This window comes from Physella acuta, unplaced genomic scaffold (assembly GCF_028476545.2).
Source record: "Physella acuta isolate Inbredline_101_S28 unplaced genomic scaffold, ASM2847654v3 ptg001482l, whole genome shotgun sequence".
NCBI lineage: Eukaryota > Metazoa > Mollusca > Gastropoda > Physidae > Physella > Physella acuta.
In genome coordinates this window covers 17,884-30,914 of record NW_026732997.1, presented here as the reverse complement: position 1 = coordinate 30,914, position 13,031 = coordinate 17,884, and the positions used below count along the sequence as shown (strand labels likewise).

General features: G+C 38.0%; 1 protein-coding gene and 1 long non-coding RNA gene across 2 annotated transcripts; both read left to right on the top strand.

Annotated features, from left to right (window-relative positions):
- The first annotated feature begins 3,004 nt into the window (after positions 1-3,004).
- LOC131928328 (uncharacterized) lies at positions 3,005-7,417 on the top strand. The gene is made up of 4 exons (XM_059284329.1): positions 3,005-3,083; positions 4,390-4,455; positions 4,799-5,159; positions 7,208-7,417. Exons 1-4 carry the CDS (start codon positions 3,077-3,079, stop codon positions 7,212-7,214), a joined length of 441 nt encoding a protein of 146 aa, XP_059140312.1. The 5' UTR covers positions 3,005-3,076; the 3' UTR covers positions 7,215-7,417.
- A 4,304-nt stretch (positions 7,418-11,721) lies between these two features.
- Positions 11,722-13,028, top strand: LOC131928321 (uncharacterized). The gene is made up of 3 exons (XR_009383758.1): positions 11,722-11,841; positions 12,082-12,246; positions 12,934-13,028. It is a non-coding gene; the product is annotated as an uncharacterized LOC131928321 (long non-coding RNA).
- Positions 13,029-13,031: the final 3 nt, after the last annotated feature.

Genomic DNA, 13,031 nt, shown 5'->3' with positions numbered 1-13,031 from the left:
AAAAATGAGCCTACTGTTCTAAAAATGATTAAGATACTCCCGGAAAGGTTTCTGCGGGGAAAAGAAAATCAGATTTGTTGAGCGGCTGCGACCCTGCAGGGTGCAATTATCCCCGGGCTCCCTAACGAGCTTTATTGCGCTAATATTTCTTTTTAACAAGAACAATACGGTGGCACATGACATTCGATGAGCCGAAACAGGGGCCGTAACCGATCGGTCGCCCGCGACGCTCCTTACAAATGGGCAGTCGCCTTAGGATGTCTACCTCACTATTACGGAGGTTGACTAACGTAGACTTTCATACAGCACGCAATGGGCGGTAGCGTGGACACACCCGTGCCATAATAACTCTGATCCAAGAAATAAAGGTCACGCGTCTAAAAATAGACAATTCGTAAAACCTAATAATTTTTCAACCTTAGCATAAAGTAGCCTGCACGAATGAGTACACCTGCATACATCTGTGAGGACTTTCTCAAATTGGTATAGTCTAATTCTTATAATTATTCCGTCTAGATGCAAACGACACCAGTTTGTTAAGTCAAATCAATTGCATGCATTAAGCAAACTAATTACATGCAGTGTCTGGGAATATGTTTAAACGCATTGCCAATAGGGCTGGTAAGTAGGTCACCAACCAGTTCTATGGCTCATGCAGGTTTTATTGAGCCGTAGAACTGGTTGGTGACCTACTTACAAGCCCTATTAAATGTTAATTTAGGGCTATTGCATTTAGGTCAGTGCTTCTTGTTTATGTTTTTAGGATATCTTGGGAAAGACAGTAGATTCAGGACAGAAGGATCGATATTGTTGTTGAAAACAAATACAATGACGCAGAAAAAAAGCTATCCATCATTCAATAATGCCAATAATTTGTGTACCACATGTAACGCGAAAGTTCACGCAACATAAAAAATGTCTGTGGTGCTTATACGGTTACATGTAGTCGAAGACCTATGCCTGTATTTAGATACAAACCTACACCCACACCAGAGTTTCTTCCAGGCATCTCTTCGGGAGGGCGAAGCCCCCCCGAAATTTTTTACCGCCCCCCCCGAACGTAATGAAATTTATATAATTTATATAGAAAATATATACTTTTAACAGTGTCCGCCCCCCCCCCCCGAAGAAAGTTTACCGCCCCCCCGAAGATTTTAAGTGCCCCCCCCGGAGAAAAAAGTCTGGAAGAAACACTGACCCACACGCACGCACGCTAACATACACACACACGTAGGCCTACACTCACATACTGACACACTCACTCTTACATCTACACAACTTACAGTCACATACCTACTCACACACACACTTAGTATAATTCACATACACACGCACACAGAGAGAGATCTTAACCCACAACTATGAAAACAAAGTTTTTATTTTTTAGGCCTCCACCATTTAGTGATAACATACTTTTCATCATTCGAGGGTATGGAGGACAAACGCAGTATGTCCAAAAAACATAATCACGAGAAAAATGAGTTTATAAATCTCATTCCAATATTAAAATAGCGAAAAATATTATGTTTAAACATCCATAAAATATTTGCATTCTACTTTTCTGATATTGTACATGAGTGTTTTTGTAGCTTGTATTATTGGTAATACAAGTAGAAATGTAGGCCTACATCGATTTCACAAAAAAAGTGGACATACTGCATTTGTCCTCTAACCTCGAAGAGTTTTTCTTGAAAAAATAGGCCATTACATATCTTTACAATGTAAGAGTAAAAAGGAACGCGCATGCATTTACTTTAACGTCTTTTATACTTTATGTTTGTTAAACTAACAACCTGTATCGCAAAGATAATACAAATTTAAACACTACAAAATATTTTCAACAACAATACAACATGTATTGTCAGTACCGGTATGCAGTTTACCATTACGGTCATGCGATTCCCACGCCATATTAAAAAAAAAAACACTTTAGTAATTGGGTTAATAATTGCTAATTAGATGTCTAAAGTAATTGTTAACAATGAGTTTGGAATCTAACCCCAAATATAAAAAAAAAACGGTTCAGGTTAGGGCAATACATTTAACCCTAGACATTTTCAAAAGACAACTGCCAAGTCGACACACAACAATGTGTAGGCTGTGTTGTGTACTGTTACGTCGAAAAGGTGACCTTTAAGGTCACGGTATATTTATCGACCAATCAAACCTTTTAAAAAATGTCGTCTAGCCATTTATTAATTCAGGGGCGGACTCTTGATTTTAAGCATAGGTAACTTACATAATGGGCATTATATCGCTACTTCTTGAATCGTTTATCGTCGACACACTGGTTTTTTTTTTCGGATTTTCAACATTCGCTAAATGTATAAAAAGTATATTTTTAAAAATGTAATAATATTCAGATGCCGAAGAGAATGCACCATATCTACATCTCATCTCTCTCTCGTTATATATATATATATATATATATATATAAATTTATTTATATGTTTTACTTTGGTAAAACAGAGGCGAGATTTTCTTCCAGGCATCTCTTCGAGGAAAGTCTACCGCCCCCCCCCCGAACGAGATTGAATTTATATAGAAAACGTATACTTATACTAGTGTCCGCCCCCTCCCCCCCCCCCCCCCCCCCGAAAAAATGTCGACAGCCCCGGAGAAAAAAAGTATGGAAGAAACACTGTTAGAGGCTCTTGTCAATCTTGATAGAGCTGTATTATTCCTTTTCCTTCTTAAGAACTAGTGCCGATTTTTTTTTTTTGCACAGTAAAATTAAATCTAGGGCCTATATGTCGATAAATAAAATAAAACACTATTTAACTTTATATAAAACGTATCATATAATGTTGCAAACAGTTTGGTTCTTTAAGAGAATTTATTTCCTTATAAAATGCAAATAAAATATTGCTTCTTTAAAACCCTTCCACACATTTCTAGTTTATTTAAAATTTAAAAAAAAATATAGCTTTACCATTTTGGCCGATTTTTACTTTCATCTTGGCCCTAACTTAGGTACGCCTCTGCTAAGCGCACCCAATCCTATACGATACATGCCAATGTTTATTTACTTGCAATATTTGTCTTCCAATCAGAGACTTCGTGATCAAGCGTCAGGATGAATCGTAAGTTTTAAATCATAAACCAGAGACCAGCAGGCTTGTGCTAGTTTAGCAAACTCCGATTTAATTTCCACCAGCGGAAGTCGGAGATGGTGTACTCATCATTATCCCACACGTCGACAAAGTTCGCGGTGATCCAAAAGCTTTTCTCAGTTGTTTTGAATCTCAAGGAAGCTTTCATCAACAGAACATGGTATTATCAAACAACTGTATTCCAATCAGTTTCTTCTTATTCACGAAATAATAGTCAGAGGCGTAGCGACCCTTCCCGACAAACTTTTCGATTTGCACCCCCCCCCCCCACTCAAGATTTCGATTTGCACCACCCCCCACCCCACCCCCGTCAAACTTTCGATTTGCACCCGCCCCCCCCCCCCCCCCCTCAAACTTTCAATTTGCACCCCCTCAACCTTTCAATTTATTTTTCCAACCCATTTTGGCGCCCCCTAAGGTCGGCGCCCGGGGACATATGTCCCCTCCCGACCCCCCCCCTTGCTACGCTACTGATAAAAGTGTCCAAGTATTCTGTGGTCAATAAATGCGATATTAGCCAATGTTCTATTTCGCCGGCCAGCTCCTACTTTAGCTAATTTCTTGGTAACTAAAATAAATAAAAAGATGTTTTATTTTTGTTTTAATTTACCGACAATAGCTTATACAAATATAGTTTTAATTTGTGATAAATTCTATATCTATGTCCATGTAAAACGTATATTTGCATGTATATTTTCATGTTTAGATATTTGTATTTCTATTAATCTATACTTAGTTAAGTTCCCTTTTCAAACCTGACGGTCTATAGGGCAAGTGGCGTTAAGTTCACTTGCAGAGTTTTTTCTAGGCATCTCTTCGAAGCAAGTCTACCGCCCCTTGAACGAGATTGAATTTATACAGTAAACATACTTTTACTAGTGTCCTCCCCCCCCCCCCATGGAAAAATGTTGACCGCCCCCCCCCACCCCCACCCCCCCCACCCCGAAAATATCAAGTGCCCCCGTCCGGAGAAAAAAGTCTGGAAGAAACACTGTTCACTTGTTTTTGTGACCTCGACATATGAAGAGATACTGTGGTCAGTACTATGCCCAGCCGCCTTTACTTTCCCTAACGTGAGTTAGGTAGTTAGGTACTCATCAGATTTGGGTGGACTCAGGGACGGTCTACTGACTTGACCCGGATTCGAACTTGAGACTTACGGGTTAGAAGTCCAGCTCTATACTTACATTTATAAATTTATATATACATTTATAAATTAGGTATTGATCTCTAATAAATACTATCAGCATGTTTTATTATCCTTTTCAATTTACAGTAAGGAAAGCCTTGTGTTTTATTCTGCTGTTAAGTACTGCGCTAGTTGACGGAATACCAGTCAAAGGTAGTGTTGCCTCGAATTTAAAGACAGATCATATTTAGTAGTTTTCAAAAAAAGTTTTAATTACAAGCTTTTATGTAATAATGCACTAAAAAGGAATAAAATAAATTATTTTCTGTAAATATATAATAATTAAATAGTAATTAATTAAATAACTAAAGATAAAAGCGAGTGTCCTTATATTATGTATTGAATACATTTACTAGATAATAGACGATACACGACAAACAAAAGACACAATAGGAAGCTAGTTAAATATAAACTTGTAAAAATGCGCCGCTTTCAAATATGTTTGTCTTGTATTCAGCTATATTGAGTTAATTATCCAATGTTGTGTTGTCTCCAGTGCAGAATCACACTGTAGGTCTTAACAGCCGAAGCAAGAGATTTGCTCCTTTCGCGGCAGTAGGATTGGCCCTTCCGGCGTTAAAAACAGCGTTCGCCAGTTTCGCAGCAAAAAAGTTAACCGCGACGGCGCTAGCATCCGTGGTGAAAGGGGCGATCAAGAAATTTGGTTCGATCGCTGTTAAGAAGGCCATTCAAGCTTTGAAGATCCCTAACTTACAACAGCTGAAACAACTATTGATGAAAGCAGGATCACATTTGTACTCGGGTGTGATTGCCGTTATCACCTTCGATGTTGTGGAGGAAGTTATTAGGCCAGTACTTGATACAGTATCCAAATGGGTTTCCAGCATCTTCTCATGGTAAAATTTTGTATGAATTTTAACTTTTTATTAAGCTAGTCTTAAGATTACTTAAAAATCTGTTGATTAAGCGTTTTGTCGACACAAAAAAAAACGATTCGTAGCATTTCAAAATATTATGTTGTGCCAAAAAAAAAAACGTTAGCATGGTGTCGACCAGGAAAAAAATAGAGCACAACCCCTCATAAATATGAGCTGATGGGAGACAAAAATGCTAGAAACAAATGGGTTTGTGGAGGAAAATATGACTATTTAAGTATTCGCATCCACACTTGATGATTAGGCTACAGTGGCGTAGGCAGGGGGGGGGGGGGGTTAGGGGGGGTGCAAATCGAAAGTTTGTCCCCGGGTAAAAATTGGACCCCCCCCCCCCCCCCCTTGAGACGATCCTGGCTACACCACTGTTAGGCTACATAAAAGATAATAGAAGCAGTGCAGCCTTTCAGAGAAGTGGGAGCTGAGAGTTCAGAAAAAGGTGTCAGCTTATCGATGTTAAACAGAAACATATTGGACAGGTTTATTTAAAGGCCTACATGCAAAAGTTAGGAAAGTAACAAAAGTGTGGCGAAAATAAGCAAAGACCAGCGAAGATGAAAGTAGTGAAGAAAATTAAGCGAAAGTAACAAAACATATAGTAACATTAGGCTCGGTTATGTTCGATGGAGTAAATAAATTCAAGTAACCGAAAGAGCTTAGTATTAACGTATGTGAACGGAATGAAGCACCTCCACCCTACACTGGGCCTACGCCTCCACCCTACACTGGGCCTACACCTCCACCATTTCTGATTGATATTTTCATTGTCTGTAAACGGTTGCGTTCACTGGGCAGGGGGAGGGGGGAGAGGGGAAGAAAGGGTGGGAGGGGTTAGTGTTGAATTTGCAATTGATGAATTGCTGATAAGCAGAAAATAAAACAACTAGATGGCGTCGTATGCTACGTTGCGGGTCAGCTCGTACTTTATATTTTGTACCTATTGTTTGACAATGCTGATAATTTCTTGATAACATGACTCTATGGCATTACTTCCTCATGTGTTGTACTAATCACCAGATAGCACTTCTGGAACTTAACTGTTGCGTCTTACTGTATGGATGTTATGTAAAGAATTACGCCAATACCTGGTTCCTTTTCGTACACCAAGTGCTTGACGTCAGAAATACAAAAGTGTTTTGGGAGATTTATTTTCTGTGACACTATTTTGAAATCTTTTAGCTTTTTCTTCTGATTTTTTTCCCTATCCATGTTTTCTATCCATGTTTTCTATCCATATTTCCTATCCATGTTTTCTATCCATGTTTCCTATCCATGTTTCCTATCCATGTTTCCTATCCATGTTTTCTATCCATGTTTCCTATCCATGTTTCCTATCCATGTTTCTTATCCATGTTTTCTATCCATGTTTCATATCCATGTTTCCTATCCATGTTTTCTATCCATGTTTCCTATCCATGTTTCCTATCCATGTTTCCTATCCATGTTTTCTATCCATGTTTCCTATCCATGTTTTCTATCCATGTTTCCTATCCATATTTTCTATCCATGTTTCCTATCCATGTTTCCTATCCATATTTCCTATCCATGTTTCCTATCCATGTTTTCTATCCATGTTTCATATCCATGTTTCCTATCCATGTTTCCTATCCATATTTCCTATCCATGTTTCCTATCCATGTTTTCTATCCATGTTTCCTATCCATGTTTCCTATCCATGTTTCCTATCCATATTTCCTATCCATGTTTCCTATCCATGTTTTCTATCCATGTTTCATATCCATGTTATCATCGTTCATGTACACCGTTGTACCCTGAGTCTTAATTTTTTTTTCATCCAAGGCAGCAGTTGTCTGATTTCAGATTTTATCTATCTTAGACGTATTGCTGTCTCCAGCTATCGAGCCTCATCTCAGCCGGGGGTTTGAACTCGGGACTTAACAATTTAGCAACCATGAGCTCTACCGGCCCAACCAAGCCGACCCCTGTTGTATTTCAATTCTGCTATTATAATCGACAAATAATTAAACTTTTAAAAAATCATTTCGTTTCAGGTGGTGATGTCTCCAGAACAGAAAAACCCAACAGCCTTCGAGCTATCATTGAATGCAAGGAGAAACAGAGTCCACCAACCAATGATGTGAACATGCTATAATTTATACAAAGAGCTTTTCATTTAAATATATTTTCTAAATTTACAGTTATCTTAAATACGTTTCGGCGCATAAAACATTCTTGATGATCTTAAAAAGAAATAAAATTAAACTTAAATCAGCATTTCCCATCTTATTACTTTGATTGTATTGTACTTGTTACATTTCTAGTTTCTATCTGTTAGGGTAAACAAACTTCTTTAGTACAGCTACACACTTAGTATCCAAGGCAAGTAACTACAATATACATAACACAAGGGACGTAACAATAGCTAACAAGACATAAAGTAACGTAACTTACATGTATACATCAGCTAAACACTGTGTATCCAAGGGACATAACTAGAATATACATATCACAAGGAAGGTAACAATAACTAACAAGACAACAGTAGTTAGTAGTTATTTTTTAATTTTATTTAGAAATCAAAGATCGTGGGACGGCATGGTCAGATACGACTGTTGACCCAAAAATCTCGAGTTCGAACCCGAGTTCAAGTCTGTAGAACGTCCATGAGTCCACTCAGCTCTGATGGGTACCTGGCTCGCATTTGGGAAAGTCAAGGCGACTGACCACACTATCCAGGGGTTGGCAACTATTTGAGCCGGAAGAGCCAAAAGTTACAATTTACAAAAGTACCCAGTTTTTAAAGAGCCACTAAAATTTTTATTTCAATATTTTGGCATTTGATAAGGATTAGATGTATAGATATGATTTTTGATTTGAAATAAATAGCTTTAAATATGAAAGAATATTTATACATAAAAAAACATACAAATATTTCACACAAAACATATTAAAGTATTTTAGCTAGCTCTGGCACGATAAAAATCAGTAATCAAATAATAAAACTATATAATTACCCCGATCCACTTTACAAGCCAATAATTTTTTTGTTCTTTCTTTACGGACACCACCGGCTCCCTAGCCAGGCAGCCCTCAACACGACAAACTCCGACTAACTGGCTTGGGTATCGCTTTGATGACCTTGTATCTGTCGCTTCTGCCCTTTGGTTCTCATCAGGCTTATCTTCCACCCCACTGAACGGAGGGTAAAGTCGTACCCCACCGTCCAGTACCCGGCTCAACGGTAGGAAGTTAATAACTAAAAATAACTGCGTCAAATTAATGATTACTGACATATAGAAAAATAACAGTTAACGGTATTCGAAAAAGTCGGCACTTGGACAGTGGCAAGCATTGAATTGTTGCCACGGGGCTGGTCACTACACGACTGTGGGGCTGGTCACTACACGACTTTGGGGCTGGTCACTACACGACTGTGGGGCTGGTCACTACACGACTGTGGGGCTGGTCACTACACGACTGTGGGGCTGGACCTAGTTCCCAAGCGGCTGTCAGCTGTCCGTATACTTTCTACCTCACCTATTCTCACTGTTCTCTGATGAGTGTTTTTATCCTGTATAAAGTTGTTTTTCATTTCTTTATAATAATTTTAATGAATTTTGAAAATAAAACAATTGTTAATATTTGTGCATGGAACTGAAGAGCCGCATCTTGACATCAAAAGAGCCGCAGGCCCTCTCCCTATGTTGCCCAAATATCGGGGCCCCTCTCTATGTTGCCCAAATATCGGGGCCCCTCTCTATGTTGCCCAAATATCGTATCGGGGCCCCTCTCTATGTTGCCCAAATATCGGGGCCCCTCTCTATGTTGCCCAAATATCGTATCGGGGCCCCTCTCTATGTTGCCCAAATATCGGGGCCCCTCTCTATGTTGCCCAAATATCGTATCGGGGCCCCTCTCTATGTTGCCCAAATATCGGGGCCCCTCTCTATGTTGCCCAAATATCGGGGCCCCTCTCTATGTTGCCCAAATATCGGGGCCCCTCTCTATGTTGCCCAAATATCGGGACTCCTCTCTATGTTTCCCAAATATCAGGGCCCCTCTCTATGTTGCCCAAATATCGGGGCCCCTCCCCATACACTCAGTGATTCTTCCTGTCGTTTTTCTCCCGGAGAGGGGTTGACTTGATATTTTCGGGGAGGGGGGGGGGCGGACCCTGTTAAAAGTATTTGTTTTCTATATAAATTCCATTTAGTTCGGAGCCATCACGAAGAGATGCCTGGAACAAACTCTGACCACACCGTTGATGAATCCAGGGAACAAGCATTATTTATACAACTTGGCATCGGCTGTGTTACAGGAGTTGCCAAACGTAAACCAGGGGCTTTAATTCTGTTTGGATTTTGGGGGTTTCTCTCCTAGATGGGTTGCTGCCCCTAGCCAACGAGCCTCATCTGCCCTGAGGATCCGAACTTTGAACTTCTTGGGTTAGCAATCATACACAACCTGAATGAGGGTGTGTGTGTGGGGGGGGGGGGGGAGGGAGGTTAACTGACAGTAGAGGTTATGTTCTATACGCGAATGAGGGGGTGGAGAGGAATCGTTAGATATTACTAGAGAGTGTGATGCGGGAGGCTGGTTTTGTCATGTTTGTAGGTAAATATAACAATAATGACAGCCAGCCCAGTTCAAATTTCATTGGCGAAGTACCAACCCGGGCCTGTGGTTTTCCGGTAGAGACGAAAGAAATAGGAAGGTGGGATTGAATAAATAAAGTATACAGTGATAGTTCTTACAGATATTTTTAGTCGCACTTTAATTTACCGTGAGCCGGACATTGATTTAAATTGTTGTACATTTTTCTTTGCTGAGGTTAACCTGCCCGACTACCCCCACCCCTCCCCTCCACGACCAAGTGATGAAATAAATGGTTCGATAAGTATCATTTTTAATCGGTGCGCATCAAAATTCCAAAACGAAAACTGTGCGATTGTAGGCCTACTCATTCAACATTAAACACGACATCTGACAAAACACGAAATTAAGGAAACGAAACAAAAAGACTTGCATCCTATAGACGGTTATTTAATAGTCTGATTTTAAAAAGTAAACATAGGCTTCAAAATGTTGATTTTGGAGAAACTATTCAGTAAATTAGTTCAGTGTGTATTGTCGGTAATATTATAAGTCGGTTATAATAATATTAGCAGTAAACTTTCAATACAAAAATAAATAGATCTAGTCGTTTTAGTTTACACATCCCACGATGAAGTTCTAGATCTAGATCTAGAATCTAGATCTATAGTCTGTTATTCAGCATTTTTCCAAAATCCACAGGATCTAGATCAAGATTTATATTCGCCTTCTCTTGTACAGATATGTCATCTTGGTGGAATAATATTCTTATCACAATAAAACTATTTGTAACATACGTTATTTTATTACAAATTATTATAAACTTTTATAAATTATTATTATAAACGAGCCGACCCGCGGCGTATCATACGCCGCTAGTTAGTTGTTTTATTTTCTACTTTTCAGTAATTCATAATTTGTGAATTCGACAGCACCAATGCTGCCACTGAAAATATTTGCTTTAAAACACTAACCCGCCCCCCCCCCCCCCCCCCCCCCCCGTGAAAGCAGCCTCCTCTTGGTTACCTCCTGTAAGTTTAAAATCGTTTCAAACTAAATTATCTGCCCCTAATAGCCGTCACTAAACCCGCCTCTACGATTTGTAAACATTTATTGTGAACACAGCTCACCAGACCATGCGGGGGTGGGGTGGGGGTGGTAGTGATAGTGATAGAGAGAAAGAGAGGGGACTGCAAGGAGGCGCTTGCAGCTTGTTTTCTAACGTCTCCCAGAAGAGAATTATATATATAGATTCTGATTATTATAAATTCTTATTATTATAAATTATTATCATTATAAATTATTATTATTATAAATAATTATCATAAATTATTATCATTATTATAAATGACATCAAAGAAGTTGGATTCTCTAAGAGCAGTTTCAGTCACAAAAGTGCAATACTTTAAGACACATTTTTATCAAAACAACTAATTATTATTATAGTAGTCTCCTTTGATTGAATGTAAATAGTATGACGTAATTCTTTTGCGTTTAAAAAAAGTAATGTTACAAAAATAAATTTTAGCCGTTATTATTATGTGTTTATGTAAACTCTTTCAGTACAGTTGAATAGAAATTGGTTACTGTAGTCTACGTTAACTCAGTCAATATTTTTAGAAAGAAATAAAAAATATATATAATTAACTGCTATTTTGAAGAAGGAAAGATGGGTGGTTGAAGGCTGAAGTGTAACGTCATTTTAGGAAGGGGTAGGGGGTCTAGATTTTGTGTGATGATGTGTGGGTGTCGGGTGGGAGGTAAAAATCATAAAATTAGCGTGATATAGATGACACTCATACATTTTTAAAATAACTTCGTAAATATGTAAAGCTTTATGTTTTAAAAAAAAACTACAATTCAAATCAACACTAATCAAGACGTCCTTCTGAATTTTAGGGATTGAAAAAAAAAAAAAAAACGATATCGATCATGTTTTCTTTTTAATTTGTAAACGTTTAGGTCTCGTGAAAATGGAATAACGTTGCTATCATGTTAGATAGTCAAGAATTCAAAGCCCAGCTCTCCGGCCTAATGTACAAGAACAGAAAGCGCCACCATCGGTCATGTCTGATCACTATGCTAGAGATTGGTAAGTGATAACAGTGGAATATTGGCTTCAAACTATGTCATTGATGATATTGGGGAGGAGGGGGGCAAGGTTTCATTCAGACATTTTCATTTCAGGGTTGGGGCCTTAAAACTGCAGGGGAGGGGCACAGATTTTGTATATTACGTATATAAATATATGCCTATATATATATATATATATATATATATATATATATATATATATATATATATATAGCCTTTAATCTGTTTTGTTGTTTAGGACTGACCATAGCTTTCTTTGTAAACGCAAAACGCTTTGCAAAGTATGACACAACCGAGACGCCACTGAACAATCTTCAAAGCGTGATTCGACCTCAGTCGTTTTTTATGCCAAACTCTAAATACGTTGTTGACTTGTATGAAAAGGGCCGTGGTCTTACAATGGGTAATATTTTTTTTAAAGTAGCCAAAAGTAACGTAATAAATAGGAAGCTACTTTACATTTACAAGTACAAAGGAGATAAGAACAAAATAAAAATAAAAAGCTCCTTTTTCAGATTTAACGATCCTTAGGGGCAGATGAAATAGTTAATAATTATTTAATAATTAATTATTATTAAGACGCAAATTATTTTATTAATGTTATACTTTTAAAAAAAACACAATATCCTGTGTATAGCTATATTGTATTGAGGAATTAGATCGTGACAAATATATTAAAGATAGACACCACGGGTAGAATTTTTTTTTAATTTAACATATTTCAGTGTGGTTAATAGATTCATATGTTAATGGCTGTTAACCTGAAGACAACAATAATATATAGCTACCGATAGCAGTACTGGTTGCCATGGAAACTACGGAAAGGTGTGAAAAATAACACCTTTTCAAACCTCTATAACTTTGTTCCCATTAGAGTTTTTAAAAATCTGACGACACATTTAGATTTCTGAAATTAAACTATATATTTCTACGTTTATTCATTGCGATAGCTGGAATTGAATTTTTAATACAAATTTTTACGTACAAATATGTACAAAAATTAGGGGGTGATGCTACATAAATGTCAAAATTTCCCTAATGTGTGGCAGTAAACTTAATAGCACTGTTTAATTAAATTTAAAACATACAGACTTGACAAACGCTACAATGGCGGCCAGCTTATCACAACTTGAACAGTCCTACAGTCTGTGGAAGAAATGGAACTTTTGGAAGCAGGAAAAGCATGTT